The 19,933-nt window shown below is 41.8% G+C and overlaps 1 protein-coding gene across 1 annotated transcript in view; it reads right to left on the minus strand.

The window, feature by feature from the left end:
* LOC128713221 (uncharacterized) overlaps window positions 1-16,745 on the minus strand; it is a 74,331-nt gene extending 57,586 nt beyond the window's left edge. The window contains exon 1 of the mRNA XM_053808082.1: window positions 16,679-16,745. Coding sequence (XP_053664057.1) covers window positions 16,679-16,745 — 67 coding nt within the window. The remainder of the gene's footprint in view (window positions 1-16,678) is intronic.
* Between the last annotated feature and the right edge of the window lie 3,188 nt (window positions 16,746-19,933).

Genomic DNA, 19,933 nt, shown 5'->3' on the forward strand with positions numbered 1-19,933 from the left:
GACCCCAGTAAACTTTGCCAGCACGCGCGCTCGTTCACGACTGAAGGCAACCATGAAAATTTTAGTTATTAAATTTAATGGTTCTTTATAGTGCCAGCACCGACCAAGATTAAATCACGTACGGCAAGTATTTCTCCGTCCTCAGACCGTCAATGGTACCGCGGCACAGTGAAAGGGGTTGACTCGATGTTGCGACAACGCTGAAAAGGGACACTACGTGGTTCCATTTTCTAAACACCGTGAATATTCCCGGCCCCGAGCTTGAGTTGGGGCATCACATATTATAACGATACGGAATCGTTCCTTTTTTGAACAGAAACCACTATTCAGAATAAAGCTTTCGGTGCGATTCCCATTCACCTTTCCGAGGTCGTGCACCTTGACATGCGGCTGAGCCGGTCCGTGTTTGCTGAGCACAACTGCTGGAACGACGGAGCAGGTTTTTCTTCGCGCAATCAAAAGTTTTCGTGTGATTTTATTTGTGGCTGCGAACGAGTGAAACTTTCCATCCGGAACAAGCGATCTTGCCAGCTGAGTGGCGTTCTAAAATGGGTTTATTGGAATGTAATAAATTCGCCAGCTTATGCAACGCAAAACAAACGCTACGGCAAGTGAGATGGTGTTTTAAGTAGCGCAAAAAAGGCTTTGAATGCTACACTATACAACAGTTGGAAATAATTTCCAAGGATTTAAACGTTTTGTAACATCTAAATTGAGGTCACCCTTTCAATTCTACGTAAAAAAGTATAAAACCTGATTACATCTTAATCAGGTCGAACAGCGAAGTAAGCAAAAAGATAAATAAATACATTCAGTGTCTGAACACCCAAAATGCTCTAAAAGTCGCAAAAACAGAAACCACTTAGATTATTTGCCGAAGACCGAGTGTAATCCTTCCAATTAGGAAGAATTTCGAACAGCCTTTGGGTAAGTGTTTGAAGAAGTCTACTGCAGAAGATAAGCGTCAATAAGACCCTTGTTTCCTGTCGAATTTAAGCGCGGATTTACTGACTTTCAATGGCAATCAAGTGGAATCGGCAGAAAAACATATAAAAAAACATGAAATATAATCGTAGAACAGATCCGATATTTGCTTTAGTTTGAAATAATTCCAAGAAATAAAATGTATATTTCTTAAAGTGCATTTCCGAAACATGTACTTTAACTCAAAAATTCGCTCCAATACCTGGTGTCCTCCATCTTCCCGATGCAGCCAACGTGAGTGGCTAGAATAACGTAGGAAACCTATCTATCCAAGGGCACCGTGTTTGCCCCGGCGACAAAGAGGCCAATAAATCTTTCAATAAATTAAATTGCATCCATCCCAACGTGCGACTCCGCTTTCCCACGTATCTGCACGGTTGAGTGGGTGTGTGTGTTTGTGTCGGTAATGCGACATCATCCCACTACAAACCTAATTTCTGGCGAAAGAGTTAAAGGCGAACAAACCATCCAAGATAGAAGCGCACCGTGGCTATAAACTTCGAATCGAACCCGACGAACTATTGTGCTCCTTGGCTATCCTTCAGGACACGTGCAGAAGCGGAGCGGATGCTAGACGAGGGTTCCTGCAGTGAACCTTCATCTTTTCCATTTCGTTGCGAGGTAAACAGTATCCGTTCGTACCGAAACCCTCGTTGTGCTGCTCGTACACGATGTCGACACACTGTTTTCCACCAGCTCACTATCTCAATCGTCCTTACTTCGTGGTGGTGGTGGCATAAGATGCGGTCATACCCGAACGGAGGTTGAAATAGGTCCCATAAATTTAAAATCTGCTGCATTCCAGAATGCCGAATGAGCGTCTTTTCCTTTTCGGTACGACCCCAGTCACCATGGCGTTGCAAGCTCTTCCTTCCCAGGGCAGCTCATTTTGAACCTTTCCTTCAGATGTCCGTAGAACACACAAGCAAACCGAGCAACATTCGAAGGAAAAGTGCTTCAGAAACCGCGAATAGCAGCTTCCCTTCTATTGCCTGGTCGATTTAGGTGCAAAAACACATTCAGTGCATTCAGCAATGTTACACGGACCGGCTTTCTACCCGTGGACGGAAGATTGCAAGGTAAAGTAAGTGTCTGTTGCTCGGTTGAATTGGTGGTTGATTATTATTAGATTGTAGATTCGTGTGGTTGAGATAAAATCCGTTCGCTTTATTAAGTTGCCCAAAGCCTTTCCTATTGGCCCGTGGAGCAATGAAGACGTCTCAGACGTCATCGTTACACGTGGTGAGTGCGGTGCGTTGGTATGAAGTTGTTGGCCTCAACATTCGCAGCCAAGCAACGGCAAATGAGATTAAGCAGGGTCGGTTTTGGTTAAAAGTTTTCTTTAGCCACTTCTATGAATTTGTTTCAAATTTGTAGCAAGCCAAAATGCCGTTTCGATTCAACGGTAAGCGACGCAAAGAAAATATGCTTTCCAACGGTTCGCCCGCTTCTCCCGCTTCACATCACAACCATCCGGCTCCTACACAGCTACCAAAAAGGCAATTTAAGAAAATAAAAACCTACCAAACGAAAGGACAACATCGCTTGTGCCTAAGGGTACTAGGCACCATACGGCGATACGGCGTGAGTATCGCATCGCTGTCCGCTGTGGCAACTCCAAATGAAAAGAAAACACATTCACCCGGCGCTGGGGCTACGATACGTGAATGAATTTATGTACCGAGCGATAAGATGCCACCATGCGGAAAAGCAAAACAGACGCTGCGTGTGAGTGAGTTCGTGGCCCTAGCCACAAAAAAAGACGAACGCAACAACACGGAAAAGCGTCTTGGAAACTAAAGCCAAAGCACAATAACAACAAGGAAAGAGCGAACAAAAAACAACGACAGTCACATTTCCAACCATTTGCTGGTGTGATGATGGGGAGGTTCTGTTAAAATGGAAAATTCATCGGCCTGTTCCCGACCGAGACCTTGCTCCGGTTCTGCTGTCCTGCTGAAAAGTCAAACAGAGCCTGCTCAAAAGACCACACGAAATAAAAAAAAACACACACACACACATAGGCCATCCGAGTGCGTTCCTAGTTGTACTATCTGTTGCTCTCTTTCATCCGAAAACTTATTTTCCACCTTTCACTGGTTCTAACTTTTCATTGTCTTATCGGTACGCTTGCAGTCGTTTGTAGCGCCTATAGCAGCCTCTTTTATGGCTTTTTTCCCACCCGTAGACACCGCACCGTGCGGAAACTGTTGCATTTATTATTAATATTTCATACCGAATCATGGAGCGAAACTGTGTAAAAATGGTACGCTTTTCCCATCTCCCAGGGTGGGCATTGCTAGGATCGGCTGCACTCGTGGTGATTATTTGCTATCAGAGTAAATGAAATTTGTTCTTTTTGTTTTACACACTACTACTGGCAGTCGACCAGTGCGCTTTTTTTGCAAAAGGTCACATATGAAGAGGAAAAATCGTTTAAGAAAAAGCGACAACAAGCAACATGTTTTACGTTTACAAATGTAGGTACTATATGTAGGTCTAATATTTAATTTAATCGCTTATAATATGAAAACGCTTAGTAAATTACATTAAACATTTGAAATCTGAATACCAATCAAGTAGTTGTTTTCTTTTAATAAATCCAATCGTGAACGATTCAAAGTATGTTGCATCACATTGCAAAGTGTCTTTCATTCGTGTAATGATTCCGTTCTGTCCAATGGTTTCTTCCCGGTGTACCGGTCTCAAATGAAAGCATAGAATTCAATAAGTTTTCCCCACCCAAGATTGTACTGTAGTCATTAGTAGTAGTGTACTGAATGGCCGACGTATAACGAGACCGCCGTAGATACATGGTAACAACCCTTACCTGGAATGTTGCCCCTGATGACAAGGAGTTGTACAGCAGTCATTATAATCATACACCAATGGTGACACAATGTCACCTATGTCTAAGCATTCTGAGATGCAAATCCTCAACGCAAAGGCACTTCCTATATTTTCTGACAATTCATTTGCATGCTTGATTGTATGCTTCAATGTCAAATAGCTGACGCGTTGGGTAAGAGAGTGATTGACCCTAGTTGCGATGACAGAACATTAGACATTAGACAGAACAGGTTAACAAGCTCTAAAACATTCTAATTCAAATCAAATAAGAAATGTCATTCCTTTCTCTACCCTAACGCTTAAATCACTTCTGTATTCATTCCTACTATCATTCTTCCATTTATTCCACATAACTACACGCCAAGCTTAAGTATAACCAGACGAGATATACATGAGCTGCTTAAACTTAACTGTCAATAATTAAAATTTATATGCCATTTATTAATTTGCATGCGTCAGAGTATTTTTTAATGCTGAAATTTGTGATGATTTCATACACATTTTTCTCATTTCGTCCGTTTCATTTGACCCAATCGCCATTGCTGCAAAAGTTTGAATTATTCATCATTTCATCTAAAGTATTCCGGACCAACTTTACGCTACACAATGTTGCACACAATGCAGTAAACTCGGTCAACAATCTGCATCGCTGTCGGTGTAAAGTAATGTTGTTACACAGAAACAGATCCTTTTGTTCGAGTGTTAACAGTGTGGGAAGCAGTACAATACGTGCTGTGTTTTATCTTATTGCTCCTGCTTGAACGCCTGCACCATGACTTGATGATCGTTTTCCTTGGAGTGAAATAATGATGCTGGTAAGCAGTGTTGCAATTCGCTTTCATTCATTCTACCGTGTCGCTCTCCTATCTCCCAACTAGACGGCTCTATGCAATCGTCATGTTACGGCTTGTCACCAAATTGTTCCTCGTTTGAGTATGAGTTTTTTCTCTACTTCGGGCAGTAAATGAAGGAAAGTAAATATAAAACTGCTAGAAATGAGTGCTTTTTATGGTCTTGTCCTGCGGTACAATGCCGTGTGCCATTTTCCCGAGGCTTCCGAATTCGTTTTAATCCACTCACCACCGATACATGCCTCGGCTAGGGACGTGTTGTAAAAATGCTGTTTAGGTGGCGAGGCAGTTGAATTAAGGGAGCGCGAGATTATTTTCCTGTGTCCCTCTTTTACACCCCATGGGTTCGCTTTCGGTTTTGGTTTTATAACATTACGCTCGTTTCATGGGCTCGCAAAAAAAATCTCATTTGCAGCTATGTTTTTTTTTTCGTCACTCTCGACCGAAGCACTCTTTTTTAAGTAACACTCTCCGGGGTACTGCAAAACAACGGCCAACGGTTTCCCGGTGGATGGACGGGAGCAATTGCAATCAACGGAAATACAACCGGAGGTGTCACCTTAAGCACAGCACTCTCAATATTACGTTACTAAACAGCAAGTGGAAATATGCCAGCAAATGCTTTCCTTGAATTAACTACGGCTGCTACTTCCCGGTGAAGATTATAGCATGTAACATTTACGAAAAATCCAGTCCATCCTTGGATATGGTTTTTGCTCACATAACTTTTATATGAAATGGGATTTTACAATGGCATAAAACGACATTTGGACAAAATTGTTGAGCTGTAACTAGTTCCAGGCCAGATTGACGACTAGATTATGCAGATATACATTTTATGTGAGATACGATAAAAAATTCTCATCTTGGATTTATCCTTCTAAGCAATTCACTCCAACCACAAACGATGGTATGCTTTAAAAATAAAAATATTTGACTATTCAGCTGTGCTTTAGGGCCACATTTAATACCCAAAAATATGCATAGAAAACTCAAAATATAAAAAAAAATGTGTTTACAATAAACACACATTTGTTAGGCATTAGAACGACGTTACATATAAAAAATAATTTTCTTGCCACGTCATTTTTGACAGCATCTCGTCACTGTCACTCCTTCGACACGTGCACAAAAGGCCCTTGCCTTCCCTCAAGGGGAACATTCATTGTTTCTCTCACAATCCGTCCATTTGTCTACATTTTCTATAAACTTTTCCTCATTATGGGCCCCACGTGAACTTCCAAACCCTGGTGGCTGGCCGGAAAAGGTGGACCTGCTCAAATCATAATTAGAGCACCTTTTATATAACACCAACTACAATACGCCCGCAAGTGAACAAAAAACAGTAAATTGTACAATGCCGCCCTTGCAGACGCGTTAATGAGAGTGGAAGTCTTATGCAGCAAAACAATGTCAGGCAAAAAACAAAGTCCCTTTCCTTTATATTAAACAACAGTAGCGAGAGCTGAAAAGCAAACCTCTCACTACAAGGAAAAGTCTGCGGGGTCATGTTTTTTAGCGAATCGGAATGCGGATAAACGGTTACAAAGGCGGACGTATTCAACCCACGACTCGCGGCCCGTGTCGAGTTTCGGGTTAACCGTGCAAAAACCCATTTTTTAAGAACAATACACCGTAGTACCGTGCCCGTTGAACAGAGGACAGGTAAATATGCAGCGACCAGCAAAGGAACCAGAAAAGAAACATTTCTTTTCATCGCTAAGACTGCTGCTTTTCCGCAACATCGGTAAGCATTATTTTCACATTTTACAATCGCTGGGCTGGGCCCACCGGTGCGAACGAAGGGACAACACAAAACATCTATCCCGGTGGTACCTGAACCGGAGTACATCGTTTGGGTTGGGTAAGGTCATACAAAGACGATTTGCTCTCAACACACTGCCTGCCCTTTGCTGCTGTCATAAACCTACTGGACGTACTAGTTCCCGCTCCGCTTACATATTCCTATTTACGCATGCGACACGGTCACAGCGTGCAGGACACTAAACTGGACATCATTTTTCACTCAATACGGCACAACATTGTTGAAGTGTTGAGTCTTTCCTTCTTCGCTCATCGGTCCGTAAGGAAGCAACCTCTTCCAATGTATATTGCCCACACTCACACTTAAAACCACCACAGAAAAAAATGAAACACATAAACATTGTGCTTCTTTGTGTGGTAGTAAGATTGTCACAATTTTCCAGACGACACACTGTGCGATGACAACTTCCGTTTCAAGCTTGATGTCAATAAGAGGTTTTTCTAGCTGCGCAATCAACTGGACCAGGCAGGCAAGAAAAACTAAAAGCAAAATTAAAAATCCAATGAATCTCACATTAATGGAGACGCCTGGTAGCCCATGGATACAAAAACTTTGAATTCAAGATGTACTCTTAACCATTGTAACCACAGCTTAGTTTGCAGACAATTAATGTTCAATAAACATTTTAAATGTCAGAAACCAAATTTTTACAATAAGTATAAACTTTCTATCTGCCCAATACTTTGACATCAGGTTTACCAAGTTTTGATCACAAAACTTTTCTTAGACACTGGCATTCCCCTTGAACAGACCCAAAACTTTACCTTTCCTGCTAGAACACAACATCTCATACTTTTACCAGTGCTTTCATTCCATTACGGTAATCATCACCAGCCTCCGACGATGATGGCGATAAAAGGCGAACTGATGTTCATGATGATGATTATGTGCTGATGAAACATACGTTTCCGAAATCAACCCCGCTCCGTGTGGAAAAGAATGCTGTCAGCCAATGTCAGGTATTTGTCACTGTGTCTGTAGCGCTGTGCGGTTGTGTGTGTGTGTATATAGATGTCTCTGCACTTTGGTACATCAAGAAGATGGAAAATGTGGTTGATTGCTGGTGTTCGACACGAGCGCACATTTTATTCCAATTTTGCTTTCATTTTCCGTTCCCTTGCACGACGGGTTTCACGCAACTCCGCAAGATGAATCATAAATTGAGCGACAGGCAGCTTCACTTCCGTTCATTTTTTTCTCCTCTCTCCTTCCTGTGTCTTTTGCCTTTTTGGTGCAAAAAAGAGTCCCTCGCTTCTTCAAACATTGCTCGCCGTTTCTAGCTCAATGCACCATTCCATCGCTCACTCCAACGCCAACGTTTTGCACCACTTGAAGAAGGTTATTTGAATAGCTGTCGGGATGCTCCTATCAGAAACCCTACCTACCTAACATAGCGGGATACCTTACCCGTGTTTACACGGCCAGGGGGCCACGAGGGAAGTTTAAAAGTATCAACTTGATCAATTACTGAGCGAGGACGAAAAATGAAATGTGCGACGCTGCGATGCGCGAAAGCCCGGCATACGGCGGGATGCCACACGAAAGTCAAACGGAACCTAATGGTCCTCACACCGCACCCAATTTCGCCGGCCGGGGATACGATCGCGAAGTGGCTTCACCGATGATGTCAGAAAGTTTAACGCAACGCATAAAAAGCGCCGAGCACATCTTGAACAACCATTAAATTATCGGCGTTACAGGCAATTTCTTTCCGAGACCATTTGTTGCACGTTCCGGGACGTCGTGTACCCACGTCAACCACACTGCTGCGTCGGAAAGCAACATAGAAGGCCCGGGAGACACGGGCAGGCGAACAATGCCGCTCGCACAAATAAAGGAAGTCGGAAAGAAAGTTTTTATTTTCCGAATCGTTGATTGAAATCTGATACGAGCTGATACTGATATCGGTAACTGCGAAAACTGACAGACAACTGACAGGGTGTAATTTAAAACTGCTCGAACTTTTAGCACAATTGTACCAACCGACATACTTGAGAGAAGTGCATTATGTTTATGAATTGATTGACACTTGAATTGATGCTATGATATAACAGTTACCAAAAAAGAAAATATTTGAAAGTGATCTTCATGCAGCTAAGACGCTCGGCCGTAAGTCGTTTAAACGTCTTCTACAGCAGTACAAAACCTGCAAGCAGTTGTAGTGTCTAATAAGCGAGTAATCTTTCTTGTTTGTATATCCATTATAGCTATTTGTTATGGATAGTTTTCTTGTATAATTTTACATAAATACATAAATAACGCATTGGTAACGTTTCTGTAATCACCCTAAAAAACGATACTGTCACAATAATTCCTCTTTAAAGCTTGAAATGCTCTTATCGAAGAAAGGCATCACCTAATCTTAGCACGGGTATAGAAATGAAGCCATCGCTAACCTTGCTAAGAAGCTTCACCAGAGCACGGTAAGAGATGCACTCACGGTCAGAAAAGGGTCCTTTTTCACATCTCGAAAGATTGAATCTGTTACTTCGTGCAGCGAACATTAGCTAACTGGTTTGAAGTACATATTGACCATGCTCGTTCGCAACCGCTTTCCAATCTGGGCGACCGCCCGTTCAACAGTAGCGAATATGTTCAAACGACCCCCTTAGCGTGTGCTTCGCTCGAACGTGACGCTACTCGAACTCAAACTTCAAGACCCTTCACCAGCAATGACGCCATTCCGTCAATGACATTCGATCATCGCCGCCCATGTAAGCGTACTCGACCATCTGTTCGCTTAGAACTCCGTAGCGTTCTCGTTATACACACGCTGTTTCTCGACAGAAAAAAAAAATACATCCCTACCACCCGGTTGGCCTCATCGTACGTTTTCCCCTTTATCGTCCTTTATCACCAAATTCTCGAGATGTTTAAAGCATTCAATCCAACGGTACCACCGCATTCGTAAGATCTCTTGTTGAATAGCGCTTCTTCTCCATCCATAGTACGTTCACTGTGTTGAAGCCCACTTCCGAAAACCTTCACTTTAGAGTCCCTGTTAGAAGCTCCACTAAACCCTGCGAAGATTACCAATTTCGATTCCAAATCAGTTCTCGGTAAGTCTATGCCAGAAATCAAGTGCAGAGTACACTTCTTCATCCTTTTAATGTCCCATCGTCCACACAGCTACCAAGACCGCCTCCGTCGAGCGGTCGTCTTACTCTTCACTCAGCTGTCATTGCTGACGCGGGACTGCCGATAAGATAAGACAGGAACCGTCATTGTTCGTAATCGCCCAAATTGACTTCCTTCGCATGAACTCCAAATCCTTGCCTCCGTACACGTTCGCTCGTCAATCCACCGCGAATATGATGCTTGCTCACTTTCGCCAATCGTTCTGGATGCGTCTGCTAGCAAGATTATTTTACCGTTTTTGTTTACCATCCGTCGCACTTGCCCCATACCATCGTGCCACCACAAACATGCTGTCCGGATTCCATTCGGGCTGGGGATGAAATTTTGACTTTTACTGTTTTACCGAAAGCTTACATAACCTCACAACCGTGCAGTACCATCTTCTGCTCTCGGACAACATTTCTATTCACCATGGACTAAATGCCATTGCTGCGCTTTGCAAAAGCCGCTCGCACAGAGTGCCTATGCTTCAGCAGGACCAACGTAAAAAAAAAATAACAAGGACAAGGATCAAAATCTCGACCAAGGCAAAATCAAACCAAGCGTCGGAACGAGCGAATTAAAGCAAAAGTCAATCAACGGTGAAATTTCATCCGGCTCCAGGCAACCGACCACGAGCCAGCTTCAGCCGGCTGCCTACCAAAGAGCGAAAGGGATTACAACCGAATGCCTCCACAACGGTATAAACATTTTAAGAATTTTACTCCACCACGCCAAAACCCGACTGGTGGTCAGAAATGGAAGTGTCGGATGGGAAAATCGAGGCGAAAAGCACAGTTTGGCAGCTTTGTGGGATTATACTAAGAATTTAATTGTTCATCCTAATGCCTGTCAATGCAATGCCAACATTTGCAAAATCAACTTTACTGTCGCTGGCTCTTCCTCGCGCTCTCTCGCTCTCGTTTTACAGCAACCCGTATTCAATTCGCCAGTTTCCACAGTTAGACGCAGGCAGGGAAGATTGAAAAAATAAATCCCGACGATAATCTGCCTCGGCAGAGTGCTTCAAGATTTGTCGGATTTCATGCTCAACGTGCTGCGTCCGGTTCTGACCGGTGCGGGTGAGTAACTTTCTACTCACCAGTGTTTTTTTCCGGGCCACTCCGTACACAGCGATCCGAAGAGTTAATGCATGTACGAAGGGAAAAACTTTGCTCCCACGAGCTACCCAACAAATGCTAATCCAATTAAAGTTACTTAAAACTTCATGCAAACATAGTGAAAGAGAGCGAGCGAAAGAGTGAGAAAGCGCAGTAGAGACATTAAGCTGCAAAAAAAATCGTTTCATGACAACTTTCCACGCCATTCCATGCTTGCCAACGAGTTCGAATCAAACGGGCGAACAAGTATAAACTCGCACGTTAAGCTCGCAAAGCAAATGTTCGTTCGAGCACCGTTCGATGAGGTGAGATGATGACACTTTCATGTTTTACCGAGCGAAAGTTCATGCCAAGTCCCATGACTTTTGCGCTTAAACAAAAGGTGCTTAAGCTTAATGTGCGTGACCGAATGGGATGAACGCCGAGTTCCGAATCAACTAGATATAAGTTTCGACAGTTTATCGATAAGAGCTGCCAATAAAGTTCGTTAGCCTTATTCTTTCTAAAGCAGAGCTATCACATAAATCAAACTTCACATACAACAAAAAACGGTGGTGGTATTAGGCAAAAAACTTTTACTGCACTATAAAATTGCATTTATGTATATGAAACCTTTTTTTGCATGTTAAACCAATGGACACATATTGACATCCATCTTCAAACGGACATGCTTGAGCAATTGTTTGCAATGACACAAAGCATTCTTCATTGAAGCACCTAATGAAATTTCATAAGGAAAGACAAGTAAAAGGTCATCCAGTCAATACCAATACCGAACCTGTTTCTTTTAGCATAAGTAAGCGGTAAGCTTTCTGAACAATGGCAAAGGAATGGAAAAGCTCTTAACGCATACTATAAATTAAAGGACCTTTTTTCATCTACTAGTCCCTTCAACACGAATGTTTCTGGAAAGATCAATAAGAGATGAATCTTGTAACGAGTGCGGTTTGGTATTATTTTTCCTATTTTTATGTGTAACAGAGATGCAACAGGGCTCAAGTGACCCTTGGGAGGTTGAGCTGCTTCGATCAAGCTGCTACGAGTTTCCTTTTTACAATGAATTGATCATTGAATTAGCATTGAATGCAACGACTATGCTTCCTTGTCATGCTAATTGCTCATTTTAGCTGGAATATTTTATGTTACCCGCAATGGCGATGAATAGTCACGTTCGTTTTCAATTCCGAGTAAAGAACCCATTGAATGACAACAATCTTTAGAAAGAGTTGTAAAAAGTGATTTACACATTCAATTGAATCAACAATGCTTTTGTTCATCATCAAAGGTGAATAAAAGCAATCGTAGAAATGCTACCAAATCAGTACCACAACAACAGGACAAGAATCTTTGAGGTTTTCGGTCACCGAAGAGACTAAGACGGCCACAAATTTTGTTATCTAGACTTTGCGTTTTTTCTGATGAAATATTCCATTTCGAGTGTAACGTGCCTCAAGGCAAATTACCTTTACCATCGAGTCTCCCAAACACTTCCAATCAAAATACTGCAACAACACGCAAAACCAGTTTTCTTTCCCATGAAGTTTCAATTCTATGGAAAGGTTGCAAGAAAGTAGATTTCTATTATTCATCGTCTCGGAGTATATAAAATTTTAGGAACTACCCCAGAATAACTGCATGCAGCTCTTTTCATAAACTACCGGCCGCTATGAGGAACTTCCCTGCTCTACATTCAAATGAATAATCGATGGAAATCATCACCATGAAATAGTGAATACAATTAAAATAACAGTTTCATCGAAAAAAAAACGCTACCAATAAATGCGCTCAGAAGAACGAAACATTTCGATTTACGTCGTTTTATTTTTCTATCTATCACCCTCTACCCAACATCGTGCCTTGTTCCGCCAATTCTTGGCATGTCGAAAAGGAGGGAGGAAAAAGAAATTTCCCAGCAAAAGTTATCTGTTTCGAGAAGGCTATTCCCAACCGTGGCCGCACACATCAAAGGTTAGGAGCGAACTTTTTCAATCAATTTCTTCACCCAAACGATGCAGTTCTCCCTGCTTCAAATCGAGCAACGTTGTTTCGAATGCATTGAATCGCTTATCAGACGGCACGGCACACCAAACGGAACCGGCAATCGACTGGAAAATGTGGCCGCGAGAGAATTGAAAAATAATAATAACCTTCAAATAGCTACGTTGCTAGTTCCTTGCTTTCTCGTACAGCTTTTCTTTGCCAATCGTCACACCCCTGTTTTTCAATGCACCACGGCCACAGTGACCTAACAACATTCCATTGCAAAGCCCCGAAAAACTCCTAGTTTTGCAATCGTGATGAAACGCTAAACCACACCCGAACCGAGACCGGGCTGCTCGTACGATAAATTTAATTACCGAGTGTTAAACTTTGTATCAAAGAATTTAAGTGCACTTCGTCCACATTCTTCGCTCCGTTTCATCTTATCGGATGTACCGATTTTCAAACGGCACGGCATTCCGACTCCAGAACCAAAAGTCTTGCATTTCGCTAACTTTTCGGCATTCAAAATTATGTCCCGTTCTGCCGCCAGCAAAAAAGGCATTCCGGGCAAGATTTTCACGATAGCCGACGAAAACTTTGTCGTAGTGGGATCCTTCCGAAGAGAGCACTACAGAAATCAAACACTACAGGATCTTCACAAAGAACATTCCTTTTCCATCATTCAGATTGACAGAAAAAAAACTCTTACTTAACAATTTCTTTTTTGCCGATGTCGTTAGCGTGCAATAATTTTACCGCAATAAAAGCACGTGTCAACAAAATAAATATTGATATAACAGAGATGAGCGATAGTTATTTAGGAAAGAAAAAACAATTATACACAGTATATTTAATCAACTAAAATTAGCTACGTTGATCAAAATGTGTTTAAAACTCACAATAAAATAAAAGTAAAACCTTTAAAATACAGCTGATACATGTAGAATTTGCTACATTCCGCGCTCTCTAAAATTTATTAGAGTACAATACGTCAATTACTCTGCACATAACCAATAACTGGTAATAAATAACTTCCAAGAATGTTGATGATTTCCATTTTTTCAGGACATTCCCCATTAAAAGTAATACATTCGAAATTAATATTGACGTTGTTTTCCAGAAAATGTAACAAACAAACATTCTTCTACTGTATGTAATTGAAGTGTGTCGTTTTTTGGCGCCGTAAACGATAACATTTTAGTGTCCACATTTGGCTTGCATTTGCAACCCACTGCATGTAACACGAGATTAAAAGGCACAAACACACGTCGTAAAATACCTTTTCTTGTTTGACATGTTTTAGAGCGTTATAATTTGCCAACGCTACACTGCACTGGTCACTTTACACTCTGCAACACACAATTGGGACGTTATAATACGTTGTCCTTTCCCGCACAACGCTCAATTAATATTTCATTGCCAGGCGTTGAAGAATGTGCAATTCTGCGCGCTTTTGCCACCTTCAGCTGTAGGTATAAAACGAACATAAAGCAGCAAAGGAGAAAGAAAACAAACACAATCATAACACGCGTCAAAAGTTTTCCCATTTTCTGTAACGCTCATTAGATCAACACTAACATCGGCGGAAACATTAATTGCTCCCGGACGGGGCAAAGTTAAAATGGAAACGAAAGCAGCCGCGCAACAACCGGCAACAAAAACCAATAAAAAAATCCAAACAGACCCAACAGTATCCAAGCCTGTCACTGCAGCGTCAAACAACGGTCCACATCAGAGAAGTCACCTTCTAAATTGCATGCCGTTCCGTTCCCCTGGCCGTGTTCCAGCTATCCTTTCATTACCCGTCTGTAAAGAGTGTTCCGCGACCGCTGCAGAAAAGTGTGGTAAAAATTAACGCAAGTATCCCCGCGGGATGGAATGGGTTTTTTTGTAAAACATTTTTTGCTTGCCAACAACTGTCAGAACCAGGCCGCGCTACCGGGCTGCTTAAAACAGGACCAAGCGAGACGCGCGCAATGCAGGGGTTCGGCGAGGAACGGTGATGAAGTAAAAAGTTCACTTTAATTAATGTTCATCTCGGACACAAATGAAAGCAACGATCATGAAGGTTGCAAAAGTGAAAAGAATGAGAGAAAATTACACCGGAAAGCGACAAGTGCTTAGGAACGCTGCGGTGGTGGTTGAGTCCGTAGGTTAAATGATGTCAGTGTAACCCGAGCTGCATCCTAGTGGTTTGGTTTTTTTTCTTCAATGCAATTTCTTGACCCGGTTTCAGATACTTTCAGCTTGCAGTATATTTTTCAAATAGCTTACACTAATGATTAAAAGTTTTTCTTTGTCGATTGAGTGTGAAGATTAAATATGTTTCAATTTGATTTTGCACTCTAGAACTCCCGAGCTCCAAAGTTCTGCATTTGCCACTAGACAAAAATATTATCTTTTTTCATCGCTTTCATCGAGTATCTATCGAGACTTGCTGCAGTAGCACCAAATACCACTTTGAAAGTACTAAAAGTCTTAAATTAAAAGTCAGCTCATAAGTTTCTATTTCAACAAAAGTAAAATAAATATGTAAGCTTACAATAGTTATTACTAATCAATATTTACCTATCCGGCGGACGCATCATCGCCATCACCCCATCCCAATTTGGGCCTACCACGCCTCCTCTGGCCATGTGGGCGACCTAACAGGACTTTACGGGCTGGGTCGTGCGGTGTCATTCTCATAACGTGACCTCCCACTGGAACATGGTGAGTTTGATCCGCTGTACGACAGTAAGTTTGCCGTACAGCTCATAGAGCTCTTCATTGTAACGGCTCCTGCAATGTCCTTCCACACATATGGGGCCAAAAATCCTTCAGAGCATCTTCCTCTCGAACGCGGCTAAGGTTTCGTAATTGTTGTTTTAAGGTAAGGCTAGGGTTTCGTCAATTTTTCAATTCAATTTTTCAAATAAAACAAATGAAGCATAGTAATAAAGTATTTCAGTATTCACATATCAACTTCTCTTCGATCATAAATCTAGAATTGTATGATAGAGTTAATGATCAGTTCCATGTTGAAAAAAATAACAAGCAAAAACACCTGGCCCAAAAATTAAAAGACATTAGGGGGGCACGTAGGGCAGCATCTATTTCCCTCATAAAATGATGTCTGAAATTTACATCCAAACTTTAATGAAACTATGTGCAACTTTTCATCTGTGCACTATTTCCAGCATCTCGCAAGTGAGAGAGTTGAAGCACTTAACGCCCACTTTCCATTCACTTTCGCTTCCCGGTCATTCAGAAGGGTTTTTGCACCACTTTTGGCCTAAGTGCAATGTCCAAAAATTGAATTGACTTCCAACTGTCTGGAACAATATTACCGTTTAGGAGAGGTCTATGATAGGGTGTTGTGCAGCGGGTTGGTATGTATACACACGCCAGACTTGTGATTCTCCTACCACCTAATGTACTATTCCCAAGCAGAGCAACTAACGATCATACCGGGACCTTAGTGTTTTTTTATGTGAAAGAATGGCAAAGTTTTTCCGTGTGTCGTGACACTTTTTTTTGGCTAGTGCATTCGCTGCAGGAAGTGGAACAGAACTTTTAGCTAGCAGCAGCATTCAAACACACACACAAACACAGTAAAAAAGCTTGACGCTTGAAGAAATATTGCATGTCCTTAGGGAGTGAGGTGGGCGTGAGAGAAGCAAGAAAAAAAATCCTAGACATCTCCCACCGGACCAAATTTATGAACCTGGCGGCAGTTTGGGGTCCATAAAACCTTAAACCATTTTTACGCTTCACGTAAAACAAAATTCCACCCACCAAACCAGGGGGGGCATAGAACCTCTTAAGAAGCATTTTCACTGTGTAGCTCTAGCATTAACGTAGGTGCGCTACATTAACGTAGTACTCCACAAGAAAATTATACTTTTTTCACTACCAGCATCCTATTAGCAGGAGACTTTGCCTTCAATGGAACAAACGATACTTACCGAAGTTTAACGCCAGCAGGATGAGAGCGGTCGCGCTGAGTAGGATGGGTATTATCCTTAACGTCATGGTGTTGTTTCGGTTGCTGTCGTCATTAAAAACAAGGGACAATCTCGCAGCTTTGTTTCTTCTGTTTCGTTTTTTTTTCTCTTGCACCACCCTCAGCTAGATGTGCCAACTTAAAAACGATGTCGTTCGTGGTTCAAACACCCGGAATTGGAACGTATCAGGTGGAAGATCCTTCCCGTGCCGTCATTACCACCACCAATCACACCTGGCTGCGCACTGGTACGCCCAAGAAGCAGGAAGCAAATAATATAAATCAACTCAGCAACCCATTCCAGCAGGCTCTGGCTAGATGTGGGATCAGCTGATGTGCCTTCTCTCTCTTCCCTTGCTATGGGGATTCGTTCCTTCCGTGAATGTGAACGAGAACGGAAGCAAACCCTTGATTCACTATGCACACAATCCCTCCCCACCGTTATTCACACACACAAATATGCACGGACACCTATGAATACTAGAGCCCAACTACACATACACTACGCAGCTACGAAAAGGATGCACTAACCAAAGCACACTTTCCTTTATTTCCTCTTATACTTCTGCTTTGCCACAACAGACACCTCGCACCGGGGAAAAATGCCCCTGCTGCTGTTTTCACTGGGGCCCCGGAAAAATCCTACTTAGCGAAACTTTTCCCACCTATGATGCATATGTGCACACCTTCACACCACTCTTCCCTTTTTTCACCACAGACACAACACACCAAACTTGGAAGCTTTCGGTTGCTTGGATAGGCTTGGCACGTTCGCATCGGCTTATATTTTTTTTCTCCTTAAATACACACACTTCACACACGTACCCACACACACACAGATACAGTGGAAAATCACACGTGGGTATGTTTATCGTGCAAAATGCATTCGTACATATATCTGTGATACAAGAAGGAGAGCGAATGGAACGAAAATATACAACAGATAAGGAAAAACAAAATTAGAATCTTTCTAGAGCACGATCGTGGCAGGGAAAAGCACGTTCGCAAGCAGCAACTTGAAAAATGCATGCCATTTTTGGATGCTTTCTGCTCGGCTTGGGGTAAATCCTTCCGACCTCGAGGTATTCTTTCGAGAAAATTCATTTAATTTACTCATCTGTCTAGAATGCACCGAACTACTGGTTCGGTTCCTGCCGAATTGTGCAGCTGGTCTTAGGTAGAAAGGTGAATATATTATTATAGTTTTTCCTTATCTCACACACATTCACCATACATTCACAATTACCTGGTGTGAATAATTGTATTTCAGTAGTCTTTGCTATTTCAATTTAATTAAAATGCTTTCCTCCTTTCAATTTATCTCCCTCAATAGCACTTCTCCGACATTTTGAATATTTACCCGAATAAACTCACAAAATCACAAAAAAAGCAAATTCAATCCTTGGCAAATCCCTACCACTGATGCACGAGATACAATAATAGTAATGAAAATTGAATGCCATAAAGGCATCGCAGTTGGCTTTGATCTACTCGAACGGTTATCCCAGAGCAGAAGATTTTTCTTTTGCGAATACAATTTCACCCACCCGATTTCTTGACTCACAAACCTACGCGGAAAAAAGGTCATTTGTTGTATGTCCTTCGCTTATAATTTCCCTCCTCTCCCAACTGCTCCGATACCGACACCAACGATCGGTGGACTTAAGCGTAGCGCCGAATGAAGACACGCACACACGAACCTTTACGATTTCAAACGGTTCTTCGGTGTGGTGGGTAAAACAGAAAGGGGGTAGATTGTTTTGTGTTATTTGTTCCCCGTTGGGAGAAAACTTCCCGCCGATCCCAAACGAACCGGCAGTATGAAATCCGACCAACGTTGGCTACTCCTGCCGGTGTTTCGGTACTTCGTAAATGCGAACGCGTTGTCCTTTCGGTTGATTTTTGGTTGAATCTAATACACACACACGCACTGGGTCGCACGAACGATTCACGTGTTCCGGAAACCCCCGGACACGAGAAAAATCAAACACATTCTCCACCGTTCGGTCGAATGACAGAACTCCACGGGGAACCTTAGATGATGGCTTTAATAACAGACCGCAGATGATGATGATCTTTTCCGTTTTTTTTTTTCTACCCATTTCGAGCTTAACACATTTTTTCTTTGTCAGTTTGTGCTCATTCTCTTTCAATTGTTTACAAGGATCTTAGGAAAAACAAAACTACACTAAACACCGGTCAGTGACGATGTGCTGGCAGGTGTGTTGATGCCTATTACCGGGTAATGTTAAACGTTCACCAACAACAATACAGAAGCTGATTCCGTAACCGACACTGCTCGACTATCGAACGCGTGCCTCATCTCGTATCGGCTTTCTGGCGGAAACTGTGCGAACAAGCGTACGCAAAGCTACGGCAAGGGAATCTCCTTCTCCTTCACCGATTCGTTCGCGTGCGCATGCTCTTCAGTACATTCTACATAGTGAGCCGAAGTTGAGCAGTTGCTGGTTAATATTTTAAGACGTATCTACAACATTTCTACACCAAACTCCGATGAATTTGTAATTGAAAGTACTTACTTTCATATTTAATAATTGATTTTGAACTCAAGTAATGAGTGCAACTGGAAGACTAAAATAACTATGACTATTCATTTGTGTATTTATAATTATTATAACAAAGATAATTCAATTATTTATATTTTAAGCGATTTTACCAGAATTATCAATATTTGGATAATTTTAAAGACAATTTGTTAAATCATCGAAAAAGATAATAAAACGGCTTTTTTAAACCGTGATACAGCTACTAGCGCCACTGTGGACAGTAGCGAAACTACCATCAAGCTCATTTCTCACTGTCCAGCAGATTCTTCTCACTTGTCTAGCACTTTTCTCACTATGGTGAAAGCTCGTTTTGAAATTAAACTCTCCGACATACGATATCAATAATTCAATTGGATATTTTAACACTTTTCATGTGAATAATTAGCAAAAAATGCACACTGTGATTCTTTATTAAAGAATATAATTCCTTTTACACAAAACTTTGCCTTTATTCAAAATTTCGGATGGAAATCAAATTATTTTCGGACGATGGACTTCGTTACAGCATGAAACGTGAGCTACTCACTACTCTCAATAACTCCCTTATTAATAAAACAAATGTCCTTAATGTATTCAATATTGATGCAAATGAAACTATTTGCATTACTACTACTCTCATCGAAGCACGTGTTTGAAGCAAAGATGTCTCC

The sequence above is a fragment of the Anopheles marshallii genome, chromosome 3, assembly GCF_943734725.1.
Source record: "Anopheles marshallii chromosome 3, idAnoMarsDA_429_01, whole genome shotgun sequence".
NCBI lineage: Eukaryota > Metazoa > Arthropoda > Insecta > Diptera > Culicidae > Anopheles > Anopheles marshallii.